Source organism: Stegodyphus dumicola, chromosome X1 (genome assembly GCF_044657685.1).
Source record: "Stegodyphus dumicola isolate Sdum_Otavi_A_Nest chromosome X1, ASM4465768v1".
Lineage (NCBI taxonomy): Eukaryota > Metazoa > Arthropoda > Arachnida > Araneae > Eresidae > Stegodyphus > Stegodyphus dumicola.
In genome coordinates this window covers 227145852-227147062 of record NC_140780.1, presented here as the reverse complement: position 1 = coordinate 227147062, position 1211 = coordinate 227145852, and the positions used below count along the sequence as shown (strand labels likewise).

Here is a 1211-nt window from a genome sequence, read left to right as displayed (position 1 = left end):
GATTCCGATATTTCCATTTTTATTCACGCTTGTATGTGATTCACTTGCTGCATAATCAGGAGTCAAATCAAAAACATAAAGCGTATATCCATTTTTATATTCCTCATAATTAATGTTAATATTCTGAAAATTATGGTAACGGTTTAAATCAGTAAAAAGATTCATATAACATCTTGCATAACAATCCTGTTGAAAATCAGGTTGGAGAGGCTTAGAAGGAATCATTTGAATCCCATTTAATATACAGAGATAATTTAAATTATAATGAGAAAATTGAAAAGGATTTTTTGAAACATTCCCGTTATATGCTTCATTTGATAAAAAAACCTAAAATGATGCGCATTGGTAGCTGCCCAATAAATGCATTCGCTATTGTTGTCGATTGTAGTCCATATGATAGAGCAAAGGTCTTAACTTCTATTCGACGTATTGGCATTTTAATCACGCCACTTTCTAACTCTTTTTCATGCGCCAGAAAAACGGAAGGTGAGACGTTTACCTTACGAACATATAATTTTGCAGAATGAATCACAGTTTTAAATTCGTCGTCTTTGGACATCAAAGAAAAAATGTGTTTGTTTTGTTCTAATTTGATGCGCACATTAACACCATTAATCAGTAGCTTCGGTTGAGTAGCTAAATCAAAATGAAGAGGTCCTATTAAATCCATTAAATTGCTTTTAGCACAAATTTCGTATCGCTTTTTGTATCCTGAGTTGGTTGAATTTTTGCCAAATACATTATGTTGTGATGCCGTATCTTTATAAAACAATGAGGATGTTAACATATTCTCTTGGCTAGATTTAGAAGAGAATAAAAGACTTTCGAGGATTGAACGATATGCGTAATTTCCCTGTGAAGAAATTTGTCTATCATTGAGGTAAACACTGCACTCGGAAAACATAGTGTTTAGGAAATAATTGATCGGAGAAACATCATCTGTTTCCGTTAAATCGTGTCCGTTTTTTTTCACAATCTTTGCCTGTATATGTATAAGAGTATGTGCCAAATCTAGATAATGCTCTCCATTTCCACTTATATAAAACTCTATCGGAGTTTTATCATTCAGCGAGGCCACAGGATGAATTTCTAAAAATGAGGATTCTTCAATGGCAAGTTGTGTTGGTGAAGATGTAAAAAGATCCAGTTCACTTTTTAAGCACATGGATTCCATCGTGAAAAATATCTTTATGCTGTGTTTTTCGATGTTT

General features: G+C 32.9%; 1 protein-coding gene across 1 annotated transcript; it reads right to left on the bottom strand.

The window, feature by feature from the left end:
* Window positions 1-310: 310 nt before the first annotated feature.
* On the bottom strand, window positions 311-1174 carry LOC146993431 (uncharacterized protein F54H12.2-like). Its single transcript, XM_085808253.1, has one exon. It carries the CDS (start codon window positions 1172-1174, stop codon window positions 311-313), a length of 864 nt encoding a protein of 287 aa, XP_085664379.1.
* Between the last annotated feature and the right edge of the window lie 37 nt (window positions 1175-1211).